Source organism: Myotis daubentonii, chromosome 5, assembly GCF_963259705.1.
Source record: "Myotis daubentonii chromosome 5, mMyoDau2.1, whole genome shotgun sequence".
Classification (NCBI taxonomy): domain Eukaryota; kingdom Metazoa; phylum Chordata; class Mammalia; order Chiroptera; family Vespertilionidae; genus Myotis; species Myotis daubentonii.
In genome coordinates, this window is record NC_081844.1 from 46,245,880 (window position 1) to 46,261,356 (window position 15,477).

The following is a 15,477-nucleotide window of genomic DNA, read 5'->3' on the forward strand; positions in this document are numbered from 1 at the left end:
CGACACTCAACCAGTGGTCCACATCAGCCAGGCAAGATTTTGTTGTTGTTGTTGGCTTTGGAGCAAAATAAAAGCATTTGGAGATAACTAGATAGAAGAGTGATACTGGTTAATTGGAAAAGGTCAAATTCAGATTTTCTAGAACTAATAATTTTAAAAGCTAGTAAAACTAATTGAACTTACAGTGTGATATAATATAGATTATTGTCCTAAATAAAGCAATATAAAACAATATATGGTTGGATGATCATAAGAAGATAGATAGTATTTCTTTTCCATGATGGCAGGCTTATTGTCAAGTGATAACTAGAAATCTGGATTAGCAGGTTTCATTCTTGACTCTACCACTTTAGAAAACTGTCTTAATTTTACTGTGTCTTCATTTCCACATATACCATATACTCTATTGCTTCATTTACTTACCTACCACTCACTTTCCTACCAATCTGGCTTTTCTCTTTCACTTCACTGAATAAATGGTTCTCTGTGTGGCTAATATCTCTCTTATTTAAGCAAGTATTATCAAATACAAGAGTGTAATGGACAACATGGTTAATTCTCCAATATCTATTTCATACCAGACTATAATCTGAGCTAATCATGATTGTTTCTTCCTCCTGGCCAGTAATCGGTTCAGCAGTGTCCAATGCTAGAAAGCTTCTGAGAGAAAAAAAAGTCCTTTCTCCTAAGAGGACACCACAGGAATAAATGCTCTTCCTCATCTGGAAATGATGAGTGTAACTGCTACTGCTACAGCACATGCAGCTATCTTGAGACTAAAGCCTACCTAAAGACCTGGCAGATGAAAAGACTTGGACCCAATGTGTATTTGATACTATATAAGCTGTATAGGGGTTATTACAAAAATGCAGAAGCCATTATTTCCTCAAGTATTATACTGTCTGCATCTGGTCTTATTGGTAATATACATGTAGATAAGAAAAACTACAGCCTGGCTATAGTGGTTGAGCACCAACCCATGAACCAAGAGGCTCCTGGTTAGCTTCCTGGTCGGGGAACATGCATGGGTTGTGGGCTAGATCCCCAGTAGTGGGTGTAAGGGAGGCAGCTGATGGATGTTTCTATATCTCTATCCCTCTCCATTCCTCTCGCTAAAATCAATAACTACAAAATAATTGGCAATGTATATTTATCAGTTTGTCATCATTAGAGTAAGGTGGGATGATTAAGACAAGATTTTATAAAGTCAATCTTGAAAGATGGTTTGGGTTTCGATTAATACAATAAGAAGTGGAAATTACAATATTCCAGGAAGGGGGCTTTATTCTGAGCCTTTGAATGAAGGAAGGACAAAATTTGCTAGTGAATTAGAATAGCTAGAAAATGAGTTTGATTGACACAGCTTATAGCTTATAATTGGGTCTATTAAGTAAACTGGAAATAGGCAGATTAAGAAGAGAAAAGGTATTCAAACTTAATTTTCAATATTATATGCACAGGGACATTACAATAAAAAAAGTGAATACCCCAAAAATAGTGAGATTTGAGAGCTTACATATCATCTTTTTAAAAAATATATTTTTATTTTTTAAATATATTTTTACTGATTTCAGAGAAGTAGGAAGAGGGAGAGATAGAAACATCAATGATGAGAGAATATCATTGACCAGCTGCCTCCTGCACACCCCACACTGGGGATCGAGCCCACAACCCGGGCATATGCCCTGAATGGGAATCGAACCATGACCTGCAGGTTCATTGGTCAGTGCTCAACTACTGAGCCACGCCGACTGGGCTTATATATCATCTTAACGGGGGGAGGGGGGGAGGGGAAGCATGGGGGATGTAGGCCACTAAGGGAGAATAAATGATTTATAGGAAAGATGAATTGGCCATTTAAAATATAGAAAAATATGATACTTTATTACAAAGTTTGTCTGGTGTGCTGTCCACTTCTCCTCTCCTCTCCTGTGATAAAAGTTAGTCTTTCCTAGTTGAAATTTCTGGGGAGGGGTTCTATGATCATTGAATTCATTTTGGAGGATCTGTTTATAGGCAGATAAGGAGAGTTCAAAGAAGGCCTCTCCCTTCATTTGCTATTTTCCAAGTGTCTTTAGCTCAAAATAATCCTTATGACAAAGGGATTTATTGTAGGGTGGCATATTCTGCCACTCTTCACAGCTAAGGAAAAAAATCAGGCTGGAAAGCTCTCTACTACAAAAACTAGTGTTAACTGTCTTTATGCTGTCTGGTCATTTCATTGTTTAGAAGGAAGATACTTATGAAAGATTTTATATCAAGAGGCACAATAATAGCACTCTTTAATTGAACCAATATGAGTATTTTGTAATTGATCAATTATTTTCTTATGAATGAGAAATCTTGTGAGTTTGAACACTAATTTGCATCCTAATATCCCACATGCCTTCATTCTCTTTAGGATTTTTTCTTTGATAAGGGTGACAGTTGGCTTTAAAGAGGTTACAATTTCACCTGCAATGAAGTGAAACCTTATTACCAGTTCCAACTCTCTGCAACTTTGGTCTAATAAGACCATGAGAAACAATTTTAAAGTACTGTATCTCCTGCAATTTGGGGAGTTTTAATTAATTTGATTTTCACTTTTTAAAAAAATGTTTTGGACTCTGATAGCTACTTGGAAAAGGTTTATCAATTCATATTATTGTTAGATTTTTCATGAATTTCTTAATATTGATCCCATCTTACCTCTAGTGGTTGAATCTTTGCAGCAGACTGTATGATAATTAACTCAGAACAGAATTGCCTGATAGATAAGAGCTGGGTTTTCAAAACAAAACCCCGGCCAATACATCCAAGTTTGATTCATATAAATGAATATCATTTATGAAAATGACATTTTACCATATCAATAATGAATGGACAGTGCTAGATGCTCCAAATATAGTTTTAATCTTCCTTGTGGTTCTCATGGATTTTTTTTTGTATTGGGATAATGATTATATGACCAGAGTTCATGGGTGTTAAAACAAACCCAAACAAATAATAACCAAACATTTTCCATTGGTTTCCAAGGAAATGTGTGTGTGTGTGTTTAAAGTATTGCCAAGCAACTACCAATTTAATCGATTCATTGTTCAAAGTTAATTGGAATAGAAAAATATGGCAGTTTTTTTCCTCTTTTTAGTCATTGACAGCAAACACATATAATAGAAAGAGATAGCTGTATCTTGTAGCTCTGTATTTTCCCTGTTTAACTGGTCTGATAACAGAGACCTTCTCTGACCAATTTGAACTGTCATCCTCAAAAATAAAAACAGCGAGTTATTTTATTGGAAATTGAGTTTATTTGGGAATAGCAGAGAGTTGCAATTTGGGACAAGCAAGCTCAGGTGAGCCATAGGCAAGTCCAAAGAGACAAAGGGAAGGTTAGCTTTTGTTAGGTTTTAGGAGGAAATTGGGGAGGGTTGTTCATTGGAGAACAAGAGTTCAAGGTTGAGGTGGTTTTTCATAGATCTGCAAGGGGTGGTTAATGTGTTGCTGCTGGGGCAAGGAGATCTTCCTTTTTATAAAAGCAGGAGCTAGAATCCTAAGTGAAAAATGTCCTCCCTTCTTGCTGGTTTTGTCGGTTGCAAGAAGTGGTACTTGCATGAGAGCTCCCCCTACAGGGCTTTTCAACTCCATTTTAAAGGAGGTTTCCTTTAGCAGTATATTTATTTTCACACCCCCTTCCAACATATTTAACTCGATGAGAACATTCATTATGTATTTCTTGGACAATATAATTTTATAAATATCAGCATGATTTTAAAAAATTCTTAGACTATCTTTGTGGCCATCTTACGGTATCCACATACTCCCTTATGCAGAATGTTCATATTATACTACATTATTAAAAATGACATACCTTTTGCTGTTATCTCATTGTGCACTCTCATGGTTTGGTGCTCATCTAGATTTTGATTGAAGCTTGCTTAATGACAAGTAAGATGTCTGCTTAATTTTATTTAAAAGAAAGTTGGAGTATTTAGGACAGTGTTTTATTCATTTGGTAAAAATAAGTGCTAAAGTACTTTTTTATTGGTTTTATTTCTCATGGCACACATATTTCAGCCTACTGACAATGTCTACTACTTTTCATTTACTTGTATTTGGAAACTCCGTGCTGTAATTGTAGATTTGTCTCCAGAAGCCAAGTCTTTTCTTCATTGAAAATGACCCATTCCTATTGATTGCCACTTCTAAATACTTATCAGGATTTTGTTTTGTTTTTTTCTCTTATAGCCAGCAGTCACCAGAGGACCTTGCCCGAGTCCCTGCCAACTCCACTAGCAATATCTTGAATAGGCTACTGGTTAGTTATGATCCCAGGATAAGACCAAATTTCAAAGGTTTGTTTTTCCCCCCCTCAAATATCTTCTTCTTTGTAACTTAAAAATTAATTTTATATATGAAATCATTTAGTTATGATGTTAAAAACAAGATTGCAAATTGATATGTCCCGTAATGAACTTAGATTCAGAATAATGCCACACATGTTCAAAAATAGGCAAAATAATAATTCTAATAGTTTTATATGCTACCCAGTTTGTATAAAAAGGTATATTGTGAATTAACAGGCTAACCTCTGTAATGGATTTTCTGAGTACTTAGTATTCTTAACCTTATGATTCAAAATTTAGGCTCTGGCTACAGAGCTGGCTTTCATTCACAGACATCAAAGTTATAGTTTGTAGGAAAGTGGCCATATACTTATATAGGAATAGAGAAATGTTCTGATTTGTATTTAGGTTATCTTTTTATGTTTTCTAGCCTTTCACACTGATAAAACATTTTTTTCCTCTGCTCTTTTGCTGAAAAAAAAAGATGGAAGATGGTCATATGGGTTTTAAAAACACAGTAACTTGTGTGAATAATAGTGAAGCATGTATTTAGCCTCTGAAGTATTTAAAAGACTGTTTTCTACAACAGAGATTGATTTTATTCCAACAAAATACTACTCTTTATCACACCTTCCAAGAAGAAAATTCCTACTTGCTATGAAAGTCATGAGAAGATTGTATAGGGAAGCAAACTTTTTTTTTTCTTTTTCTTGCTTTAATTTTTACTTGTTTGTCCTGTTGATGAGTTAGAAAAAGAAATGTGAAAAAAATCTCCTCTGGAAAACTGTAATCCTAAGGACAGGTATTAATGTAGATCAGATTAACAGTATAAAGCTTGATTTTTTTTTCCTTCATAGAAAAAATGTCTGCAGCTGCTTCTAGTCAACTGAAGTTATACAACTATGTTGTAAAAACAGGGTTTTTTGTTCATTACCAGAACCTATTCAGTTACTTTCAACAACAGCCATGGCCTGGATTGTCACATGTCTAGCATATATTGATTCACCACCTGTTTTTCATCAGTCAGTGGTTATGTGGCTGAAAGGCTAAATTCACATTTTCCCTTTGTTAGCCCAACCAGCAGCCCACAACGAGTAAAGAAAAAAGAAAGCAAGAAAGAAATTTGCAACATTATACCTTAGTTCTCACTCCATGAACTTTCAAATTATTTTCTAAAAGGTCAGGCAAAAATCTTTATAATGACTCTTATATGTCTGATTAATTTTGCAATTGCATGAATTAGAAAGAAAAGTATAATAAATGTAAGCGAAATCTATTGAATATTGCTTACCAATGCAAGTAAGAACTTCAGATGGTTATACAAATTTAAAAAAGTATACCATATTTTTAAATGATGTTTTGTAAATAATAATTTACATTTTCTTAAAGTAAATGCATCAACCCAATTTAAACATTTTTTAAAGGTAAATGTATTTTCTCAGTCTCTACAATTTAATAGATAAATATTTCTGAGAAAATAACATTATAAAATACAACTTAACTCATTTTATATTTGTGTTATGATCCCTATTTAGAAAAATAAGTTAATAGTAATTGTGAACATGGTATACTGAGACCACTGATTTACAATTTTACATCACATGTGGGTTGGGAAAAAGATAAAAAACAAATACATAAACAATGAAATATGTAGATTCTGACCAAGCTTTTTTACAGCTACTAAATATATCTTTAATTTTTATTCACAGGCATTCCTGTTGATGTAGTAGTAAACATTTTTATCAACAGTTTTGGATCCATTCAAGAGACAACAATGGTAATATTACAGTTAATTTAATATTTTAATTATCAAAATTTAAACTAGAGCATAGTGAAAGTAATATTAAAACTGAAAAATATTGTGTAACTCTAAGGAAAAATGCATGCTCACTCTTGGTATAAAATAATCCAGTTCCAAGGTTTTGTTAAGTTAGTGATTTCAGTGCCTATGATATTTTGCAATTCAAATTTAGCCTTAATACTGCATTGGAAAAATGACCATACTCACTCTGAACAATTAATTGGATGCCACATGGGAAAAAAAGGATTTATGCAATTAATACCCTGAGACAACATTTCCTCCCCGATATGCGAAGATGTGTGAGCATTCAAAAATATTTTATTGTTGACAGGTTCTTTCTTCCAGTTTCTTGGGGAGAATCTTTGTTTTCTCTGTTGTGCTAATTTTGTGATGTGTGGAGCAGAGAATTATAAAAAGCAAAATTGATTTTGATAAAATATGGCATGGAGCTCCCTGAAAAGATTGTCACCTAGGGAAGAGGGAGATGAGTGGGAAGGAGGGAGGGGAGGACCCTGTCTTGAAGGAACAAAAAAGAAAGATATCAGGGAATAACTACTATTCCTGATGAATTAAACTTTAGAGTCAAAGACAGCTATCCAGTGAGATTAAATTTCCTGAGTGATCTATGATGTGATTACCCCTCAGCTTCTCTAAACATATTCAATAAAATTGACATGCTTTTTGATGTTTTAGAATCTACATTTGTGCTCTTTTTTTAAAAAAAAACAACAACTACATGCTAAAATTATACTTCAGGTGGGAGAAAGAAGGCGCAGGTGTGTGTGTGTGTGTGTGTGTGTGTGTGTGTGTGTGTGTTTTGAGATACTTATATTTTTATTAAGTCATAAGGTGTGGATTTAAAGCCTAATAATAATGGTTACAGCACAGTATACTTATTCAGGGAATATCTCAGACTAGAGAACGAATAATTGAAACTATTCCTTTATTCCTAGTAGCAGCTTGGTGTGTTACAAAAGGAATTGTATATTGCATTTACATTATAATGCCTATTTTTATCTCTAATTGTGATGAAAATGCCATGTATTTATTTTTATACTAGTAAAAGCATGTGTTTAGCCTCTGAATAATTGATTTTCTTAGACAATGTGTAAATATTTTTAGAGAAGTATTTAAAAGACAGTTTTTTTTAAAGAAAGGATCATTCTTTTTTTTTTCTTTTTTTAAAAAAATATATTTTATTGATTTTTTGCAGAGAGGAAGGGAGAGAGATAGAGAGTTAGAAACATTGATAAGAGAGAAACATCGATCAGCTGCCTCCTGCACATCTCCTACTGGGGAATGTGCCCGCAACCGAGGTACATGCCCTTGACCGGAATCGAACCTGGGACCCTTCAGTCCGCTCTATCCACTGAGCCAAACCGGTTTTGGCTTAAAAGACAACTTTGGAATCAAGTCCAAAATTGACTTTCAGTGACGTATTAGTTCACCTAAATGATATAGACATACAGTATAGATCAATAGATGACAGCTCTGAAATATAATGTGCAGTACCACATATCACTACAGAGATAAGTATAGCACTCATTAATTCAATATACGATTAGTCTGTCAAAGCACTTCACTCTTCAAGAGCAATAGCTGTCATTTTTCTCACAGGGAAACTTTAAGGGGAGCTATTTGGTCTCCACACTCTACTCTGTACAGTTTTATTTTTCACTAGTGTCTTGGTGCACGATTTGTGCACATTGAAAGGAAATTAGTTAGAAGAAATATTTTAATATTGCTATTCGCCCTTTCTCTATAATAGAAGTGTCAACCATTTTGTCCTTTGCATAGACGCATCACAGTAGCTAGCCCAAAATATTTATTGCTGGGACCAGATTCAAGCAATTCTCCTATGGAGTCTTTGTTCCTACTATTTATCCCTGATCTCCATCTATCTCCTAATTAGAGTCTTTTATGGCTACTCTGACTCACTTTGTGCCCTCTTTTCAATCCAAGTCTTTCATTTCTAGCATTTATTTGTTAATGTAAGCTGATAGCTTCTTTTTGTGTGTGTATTCTTTTTATTCTCTAATGGACTACAAAGCTCTTAAAGTCAGAAATAATGCAGTCTACTTCATTTTCCATAAGATACAGATGACAATAGTCACTCAATAAATAGTGAACACATAAATAAAATATCTTGTACTAGTTAATGTTGCTTGAGTAGTTGGATAAATAAATTCTGCTATTTTCCTAGCACCAAGTGAATTCATGTAGCAATAAAACACTTGACAGAAAAATTTTAAACAATAGATCCATGTAGAACATTTGTTTGGTTAAATAACAGACTAAATAATGTTACTATTTTATAGTGTTCATTTTGGAAATTTTAGAGGCCTTTATTTAGAGAATAAAATTATTTTTATTTGTTATTACTTTTGCTAAAATAATCTAGATGAAAACCAAACTGCCTTTCAATTTATGTTGTGTAGACAGTCTAAAGGTTCAGAATAAGAACCATCCTCATCAAGTAGACTTATTTTACCATAATTATTTTTTGCTTTTAGCAATGCTTATTTCAGACATCCCTACAAAAAAACAATATTATATAGAGATGTCTTTTTTGAAAGCATATTTTTATCAATTTCAGAAAGGAAGGGAGAGGGAGAGAGAGAGAAAGAGAGAGAGAGAGAGAAACATCAATGAGCACATAGAATAATTGATTGGCTGCCTCCTGCACACCACGCACTGGGGATAGAACCCAAAACCTGAACATGTGCCCTGACCTGAATTGAACCGTGACCTTCTGGTTCATAGGTCCACACTTAATCACTGAGCCACACCAGCCAGGCTATAGAGATGTTTTTGAGGCTGTCATATTTTATAGATTTGCTCAATCTTTTAAAAAACAAATGGTCTGAGATTTGTTGCTTAATAGTTAGGATAGGCACAAGCTATTATATAGAGGCTAGAGACCCTTTCACTGTCCCGGAGCCCTAAGGGGATGTCCGACTGCAGTTTATGCCTGCTCCCTCTGGGCCTAAGCCGCAGTCGGACATCTTTAGTGCCACTGCACTCGCCAGCGGTCAGCCCAGCTTGAGGCTGAGCGGCATTCCCCCTGTGGGAGTGCACTGACCACCTGCATTGAGCATCTGCCCCCTGGTGGTCAGTACACGTCATAGCGACCAGTTGTTCCGCCGTTCAGTTGATTTGCATATTACCCTTTTATTATATAGGACTAGAGGCTCAGTGCACGGGTAGGATCCCTAGGCCTAGCCTGCGATCAGGGCCATCTTCCGCCAGTTCACCAGTCCCCAGTCCCACTCCGCCACCACCCACCGTGGTTCCCCGTTCGCCATCCGGCAATTGGAGCCTGTGGGTCAGGGGAAAGGGATCGAGAGGTGGTCAGTGCACCTCATAGTGACTGGTTGAGCGGTTGTTGTGGTTGTTATGCCATTATGGTCACTGGGCTTTTATTATATAGGATAGTTAACATTAAGATATCTTCTAAGGAGAAAAAATGAATTTAAGATAAAACTTCTTCATTACCTATTATAAACACTTGTCAATAGAAATGGCTTAGGAGAGTAACTAAAAAGTTATAATTGAATGGATGAGAGTTATATTATGAGAGGATAGTCTTTTTTCTTCCAATCACCTAGGATGAGCTTACTTTTTTTTTTTTTTTTTTTTTTTTAGTCCTTGATGTATAGTTAACAAATAAAATTGTAAGATATTTAAAGTGTACATGATGATTTGATGTACATCTACATTGTGAAATGATTCCTCCTCTCATCAAATCAACACATCCATCATATATGTGAGACCATTTAAGTTCTACTCTCTCAGCAAATTTTAACTCTCTCAGCAGATTTTAATTATACAATACAGTGTTATAAACTGTAGTTGCCATGTTATATTCAGATATTATTTATTTTATAACTAAAATAAAGTTTATACATTTTATCAAGCTCTCCATATTTCCCACATCTCAAAGACCCTTTGCAATAGCATGGATGGACCTAGAGAGTATTATATTAAGTGAAATAAGCCAGTCAGAGAAAGACAAATACTATATGGTTTCACTTATATGTGGCATCTAATGAAGAAAATAAACTAACAAGCAAAATAGAAACAGACATATAGATACGTAATACAGACTGACAGCTGTGGACCAGGGTGTAAAAGGTGAAGTGATTAAGCAAACAAACAAACAAACAATCCAGGCACAGACGGTGTGGCTCAGTGGTCAAGTGTCTATCTATGAACCAAGATGTCATGGTTCAATTCCCGGTCAGGGCACATGCCCGGGTTGTGGGCTCAATCCCCAGTGGGGGTGTGCAGAAGGAAGCTGACCAATGATACTCTCTCATCGTTGATGTTTCTATCTCTCTCTCCTTCTCCCTTCCTCGCTGAAATCAATAAAAATATATTTTAAGAAAGACAAAACAAACACAGCAGTATGGTGATTGCCAGAGGGAAAGTGGGGTGGGGGAGGTGGAAGAGCACAAAGGGGGGATAAATGGTGGCAGAAAGAGATTTGACTTTGGGTGGTGAGCACATGATGCAGGATGCAGATGATGTATTATAGAGTGGAGCACTTGAAACCTGTATGGTTTTATTAGCCAATGTCACCCCAATCCTATATAATAAAAGCCTAATATGCAAATTGTCCCCTCGGGTGGTTGTTCGACCTGGATACTGAGGGTTCGACCAGGAGACTGGGAGTTCGACTGCTCGCTATGACATGCACTGACCACCAGGGGGCAGAGTGGAACATGGTGGGCGTCAGCGATGCAGCACTGGCAGCTGGAGGCAGTGGAGGTGCTGCTGGCCCCAATAGGCCCCAATGAGAGCGGTACCGCAAAAGGATGGTGAAACAGGTGAACGTGCGGCACCAGACCAAGGCAGGTATGAGTGGGAGCCCGATCATCCTGCAAATGGCAACCAGCGTTGGCAGCAGGGGCAGGGCCGTCACCCAGCTCTGAGGTGCTGAGGAAGCTGGGCGGGGGCCTGGCCCCGATCAATCACCCCACAGGTGGGATGGTGGAGCAGGTGAGGGGGCGGCGCCAGGCCAAGGCAGGGTGCCAGGCAGGGCTGTGGGGCTGCGAGGCTAGGGGTGCGAGCTGGGGCCCGATCCCTGCAGGCCACCCCGAGGGACCCCACCCATGCACAAATTCGTGCACCAGGCCTCTAGTAAATTCAATTAAAAAGTAAGAAGAATGGTTTGTTAGAAGCTAGGTGGCATCTGCTCTCCAGTAATGTTTATAATTTCTGTTGGTCTTTTCATTCAATTCTGATGTTTGGCTTAAATCAGCAGGATTTTTCATAATTGAAAATGTGAACTATTGCACTTGGGGAGAAATTGGGTATTACGGTTCATTGTAATAATCTATACATAGGCCCTTTACCTCACCAGGCATAATAAGAGCTCTTTTCATGGAAGTAAAAGTTTGTTTATATAATCCATTTCCTTTCTTTGGTCTAGGCATGCTTTGTAATTATATTCAATTATTGCACTACAATTCATGGTCCTGTCAGACTTTTTGTGCCTTTCTGCCACATTACTTTTTTGCTTGTTTTAATAATGGACCTCAATTCTTTCTGAGCAACACAGTTGTGACTGTCAAGAAAGAATGATCATATTTGGGATCAGCTAAAAAAGCTTTATTGTAGTCCTTGGTTATTACTCATCTTTGGGGTTTTTAAAACAATTTTATTTTCTATATTTCCTTCTATATAGAGATTTAAATTTATTTCCTTAAAACTTGTCTTAGCTTTATTATTCCTTATATTTTGTTGTTTTTGTTTTTTAACTTTCCAGCATTATTTCATTTATTATAGAATAATATTATATATACAGGGTAGAGCAAAATTTGGTTTATAGCTGTGAGCACATGAAACAGGGTTTATTCTTTTATTATTTATTAATTATTGTATTATTTTTCATAGAAACAATTGTAAAACTACTTTTGCTCCATCGTATTTGTTCCAATTGTGTTTTATTTTCTGTTTTGGATCATAAATACACAAGCCTTAACATGTTTTTATATTTATTTTTTCTCATGTCATTCATCTTTAGGGTTTATGCCCTGTGGTAGGCTAAGTAATGGTCTCCCAAAGATGTCTGTGCTCCAATTTTTGGAACCTGTGCTGTCGTTTTATACAGTAAGAAGTACTTTTGTGTGTGATATCATTAAGGATCTTGAGATGGGGCCTAGTATAATCACAAGGGTCCTTATGCTGGGGAGGCAGGAGGGTGGGAGACAGAATTAGTGGCTGCAATGCCGACAGCATGAATTTGCATGATAGGAGTTAGCGGCCACCAGTCTAAGAATGCAGGCAGCCTGGAGAAGCCGAGAAAAGCCAGGAACTGGACTCCCCTCAGAGCCTCCAGAGGGAACCGGCCTGAGGATGCCTTGCCTTCAGCCCAGTAAAACTGATTTAGATGTTCTGAACTATAAGGTCATAATTTGGTGGGTTTTTTTGAAGCCACTCGGTTTTTGGTAACTTGGTTACAGAAGCAGTAGGAAATTAATATGCATGCTGATGAACACTTGTTAATTTTTTTCTCCCAAATACTGTTGGAGGATTATCTGATTACATATAACTTCCTCCCAAATGCGGCTAGAGGGTTATCTGAAAATATATATATAACTTTTTCAATATATGGAAATGACAACATAACCAGTGGCTTTTTTTTTTTTATTCAGTGATTACTGAAAAGTCTCACTCTTTAAAGTAAATCATAGTAAGGACAATTTGAGAGAATCTGTGTTTTTAATAGTTAAAAATATACTATATGTCTGTCTCTGTTCTTTGTCAAAGTTACTTTTTTAGTGTGTCTGCCTTAAAACAAAGAATAACATAATTTGTTATTCATACCTTCCTTTCTAACCAATTTTTTTCTCCAAGCTTTATTATTTGGTAATTAAATATCATAAGAGTATTGTATTAGGCAATAAGGAAAGATGAGAAATGTCCAAGTTTTATTTTCTCCTTCCAGTAATTTGTCACTATTACCAGTTGATATAGGAAAAATTAAATTGATGGTGTAACTGATACTAGAGAAATATCCTAACCGTCAAAATACCACAAAAGTCATCTCTTTATTCCTGCATTTAATAGAAGTATGTTGGACACTTTCTATATAGACAATTAAGCAGACTGCTACTCTCATGCAGTGTATAGTTTAATGTTTCATCCCCTAGCAGGCACTCCTAACAAAACTGGACTATTGGCAGAGGTCTATAACATTTAAATATTCATAAGGTGTTATTAAATAATATTTGACTACAAATGTTAAAATGACATATTAAGAAAATTGCTAAAAATATAACCTAGGAATTTTTACTGATAATTTGTTATTATGCAGTTCTTATGTGAAACTTCTAACCTCACTAACAACTACATTTATATCCTTTTGAAACCAGGCTTATTACAATTCTGTTGACAGAACTATAATTATAATGCTGCCAGATGCTGGGAGAATTGATCTCCTTTATTTCGTTGAATGATTTTTTTTTTAATCAGAATGTAAAGGAAACAAATGAGTTAAAGGCTGCCTATGTGAGAGTTAGGTAAAAATTACAAGTAGGCAGAAGAACTATCCTAACAACAATATAAAATACAGATAAGCTGTTTTTAATGTTAAAGTATTAATGAAACTAAATCAGTTTTAATGTCTTGTTGTGAAATGTTTTATTGCCTTGAAGAAATAGCTTAATTTGGCTGTTAATTGATACTGAACGTCTTGGAGACCATCCATTTTTCAGATAATGACTAATAGGGTGTAGTTTGGAGTCAACAATGAGGAGTATTTGTCACCAAGTTCTCTGAAAACAATTTCGCATTGATAAAAGAAGTCTCTTTCTGATGGGAGTTTGTTCATTGCAAAATAAATGATAGAGCTATAATTATTGTGATTGAGTAATTGAAAATGAAAATAAATAGGTTTCAAAGATAGTTATCTTAATATAGAGCCATTTGAAATGCAAATAACTACCAGTCATTTAGAAATGCTCATAAAACATTAACCAAAGCATGCTAACTAATGAGCTTTTGTATTTTAATGAGTGTTTAACTCAAACTATTACTTTAAATTAATTGTAAAATTTTAAAACATTGTTAAAAGATATATAAGCATGCTGCAACTTGTATTGAATCATAATAGTATATACCTACATATCTATACCTACATACCTAATAGAAAAGCATCTTTGAGGCACTTTTATAATGCAACTAGAGGCCCAGTGCACGAATTTGTGCACAGGTGGGGTCCGGCTGGCCTGCCCTGATTGGGGCCTGATCAGGGCCAGGCTGGCTGTGGGAAGGGCTGAGGGTAATTGGCCGGTGGGCCCCACCCCCAATTTGGTGTGAGGGGCTGATCAGGGGTGGGGATGGCCATGGGGAGGGGCTATGGGCAATGGGCCGGCTGGAGGGAAGGACTGCAGGAGGTTGGAAGGCCGGCCCCGCCCCAGATCTGGCCAGTTCGCTGGCCACAGTGGATGTCATAGCAACTGGTCTTTCCGGTCATTATGGCATTCTGGATGCTGGCTTTTTATATATATACATAGACAGTGAGACACAATGATCAAGAATGACACAGAAAAGTAAGCAATTACCAATTTTTCAGAGATGCTCACTGAAATATAAGACTCAGAGCTTATGTGAGCATCTCCGAAAAATTGGCATATCACCCTGATTAGCCAATGGGAAGGGTAGCGGATGTACGGCTAATTACCATGTTTCTCTTTTATTAGATAGGACTAGAGGCCTATTGCACGAAAAGATTCGTGCAACAGGCCTTCCCTTCCCCTAGCTGCCGCACCGGTTTTCCTCCAGCACCTACGACCCAGGCCTTTGCTCCGGCTGGAAGCGCCTTCAAGCCTCTCGCTGCTCCAGCGGCCAGAGGCGCCTTCAGTCTTCACTCTGCCACTTTGCGCCTATGTATGCAAATTAACCACCATCTTTGTTGGTGGTTAATTTGCATATCTCGCTGATTATCCAATGGGAGGTGTAGCGAATGTATGGTCAATTTCAATCTTTGTCTATTATTGAATAGGACTAAAGGCCCAGTGCACAAAAATTTGTGCACTCGCGGGGGGGGGGGGGGGGGGAGGGTCCCTCAGCCCGGCCTGTGCCCATTTGCAGTCCAGGACCCCTTGGGGGATGTCCACCTTTTGACTTAGGCCCACTCCCTGGAGGATCAGGCCTAAGCTTGCAGTCAGACATCCTTCTGGCAGCCAGGGATCCCTTGGGGGATGTCCAACTAAAGACTTAGGCCCCCAGGGGATCGGGCCTAAACCATTAGTTGGACATTCTTAGTGCTGCCATGGAGGTCCGAGAGGCTCCTGCCACCACCTTTGCACTGGCCAGCCATAAGCCAGCTTCTGGCTGAGTGGCACT

General features: G+C 37.0%; 1 protein-coding gene across 1 annotated transcript in view; it reads left to right on the top strand.

Moving 5' to 3' along the window:
* Positions 1-15,477, top strand: part of GLRB (glycine receptor beta) — a 52,009-nt gene that overhangs the window by 12,563 nt on the left and 23,969 nt on the right. The window contains exons 3-4 of the mRNA XM_059697702.1: positions 4,225-4,331; positions 6,032-6,099. Of these exons, the coding sequence (XP_059553685.1) occupies positions 4,225-4,331; positions 6,032-6,099 (175 nt within the window). The remainder of the gene's footprint in view (positions 1-4,224; positions 4,332-6,031; positions 6,100-15,477) is intronic.